This window comes from Bombus impatiens, unplaced genomic scaffold, assembly GCF_000188095.3.
Source record: "Bombus impatiens unplaced genomic scaffold, BIMP_2.2 scf_0131, whole genome shotgun sequence".
NCBI lineage: Eukaryota > Metazoa > Arthropoda > Insecta > Hymenoptera > Apidae > Bombus > Bombus impatiens.
Window position 1 is genome coordinate 248,587 of NT_176550.1, and position 2,107 is coordinate 250,693.

General features: G+C 48.9%; 1 protein-coding gene across 1 annotated transcript in view; it reads left to right on the plus strand.

Moving 5' to 3' along the window:
* Positions 1-887: 887 nt before the first annotated feature.
* The window catches only part of LOC100745245 (protein escargot-like), a 3,206-nt gene continuing 1,986 nt past the window's right edge, over positions 888-2,107 (plus strand). Inside the window, exons 1-2 of the mRNA XM_033318942.1 lie at positions 888-1,515; positions 1,729-2,105. Coding sequence (XP_033174833.1) covers positions 1,389-1,515; positions 1,729-2,105 — 504 coding nt within the window. The 5' untranslated portion in view covers positions 888-1,388. The remainder of the gene's footprint in view (positions 1,516-1,728; positions 2,106-2,107) is intronic.

Below are 2,107 nucleotides of genomic sequence, written 5' to 3' on the forward strand. Positions count from 1 at the left end.
GTGTAGGAAAAAAAAAAAAAGAAACGGCACAGCAGCCAATGCGACACTCGAGAACGCGCACTTCTATGCACTTCTATGTATATATACAGAAAAACGTACACATTTGTGAGGCAACTTATTCGATGAAGGAAGGTAGAACGGGAGGGGGAGATTCAGGTAGACTGAACGGAAATTCGAATAGAAAAATGTGAGACCAGCAACGGAGCAAAGATAGGGAGGGTGCAAACGTACCCCTGTACGAACATTGCCACATAAACGAACAAGTAGGAAAGAGAAGAAAACACGTTTGCGTTGAATCGGTGGTGCATGTGCACTGATGACAGCGCAGAGGTGACGGGTCGTTGGGCCAGTCGAGCGGTGAGGGGCGGCAAATGCGGTGAAGGGGCGGGTGAGCGTTACGCTGGGGCCCCAGCATCTGCTCTCAGTACAACAACGCAACGTAACAGAGCGCGAACAGAGAAAAAGAACGAGAGGGACAAGGACACAGTGGGCGTTGTGTACCCCCTCCTGGTTCAAGGGGGACAGGAACGATACGTACGAAAAAGGGGAAAGAGGATGGAAGAATGGAGGAAGGAAAAGGAAGGGTGAGGGAGTGAGAAAGCAGCAACAGGCGAGGAGAGCGTAGCAGGATAATCGCGTCGCACTCGTGAACATCCTGCACCTCCTGTTGTTCTGTAGAAAAGAGAGGGGGATACGCATGCTAGCAGAACAGATGCCCAACCTGTGATTGGCCGATGGCCCATGACGGACCGCCCCTATAAGCGAGTAGCGTGGGGCCCGCGGGCCTGTATTGGTCAGGCAGCACGTGCGGGCCACCTGCACCTAGTTGGTGGGGACAACTGTTATAAAGGCCCTGACGCACCCCCCTGTCAGTCAGAGAACGGTTTGCAGCCGAACCGTTTCCATAGTTAAGAGTTTTTATGACCCTACGCTCATCCTACCTTCGAATTCACCCGCCAATCGTTCGTTCCTTCTTTTTTTCTTCTTTTCTTATCTTCAGTCCTTTATCCCTTCCTATATACCGTTTCTGTATCCTTCGTTAATTGGAACACATTTAATCACGGTGTTCGATCGAACAGTCAAGTTCAGTTTAGTATAGTGAACATCGATATTACGTTGCCGAAGAGGGTCGTTCGTATGTTCGTTACGAAAAAGTGGATTTCACCAGCGAACGAAAGAAAGAGGACTGTTTTGTTATCGGTTATATGTGTGTCGCAGTGCAGTGATCACGTACCCCAGGATTATTTTGGCAGTTTGTGCTTGGTGTGATCTGTGCCGAGCAATCGAGAACAACTGGATTAATACCGCGTTGATACGGCTTCGCAGTGCCCAGTACCTGCGAACTGCCGACGCAAACCTTCTAACAGTGCGGATATCAATAAAAAGTGATGAAAATGTTGGTCGAAGAAACACCGAGGAGCTTCGTCAAGAAAAACAACAATTACAGCCACTGTCCGCTGAAAAAGCGGCCAGTGCATGTCCTGCCAGCCGAAGAAGTTCCGGAAGTAATCAAGGGTGAGTGTTGATTATTTCAACTCGTTCTCCGATATCGTCCCTCCTTTTCGATATTTTCACCATCGAAAAATCAATTTAGCCTTTAAACTTTGCTTCTCTTGTAAATCCTATCAACAAAAATAATCGTTCGTCTAAGATGAAATTTCTTCAAAATCCTATGCTTATGAAAAAGAATCAATCGTCTAAAACGAAGTTTCCTTTCCTCTTTATCAGAAGAGATCATCGATGTCGTGATGGACGATATCCCCGAGCCAGAGAACCTGAGCACAAAGCCGCAGGATCTGAGTAAAACGGCGGAGCGGCATCAGCAGCAACAGGAACCGGAGCAACGCGACTCCAGATCTCCTTCGCCGGCCATCAAAACGTCCTTGTCATCTCCATCGATAACCAGGCCGGTCTCTCCAACGATGCACAATCACGTGCCTCCTGTGCATCACATCCATCATCATCACTATCCAATGAAAGCGATCACGCCGCCGGCAGGCATCGCACCAATTCATCTCGTGGCAAAGAAGGCGCGAGTGGAAGTGATTCAGCACGATAATTCGTCATCGACGGCGGTGACAGCCACGTCGGCGCCGTTGCACTTCAT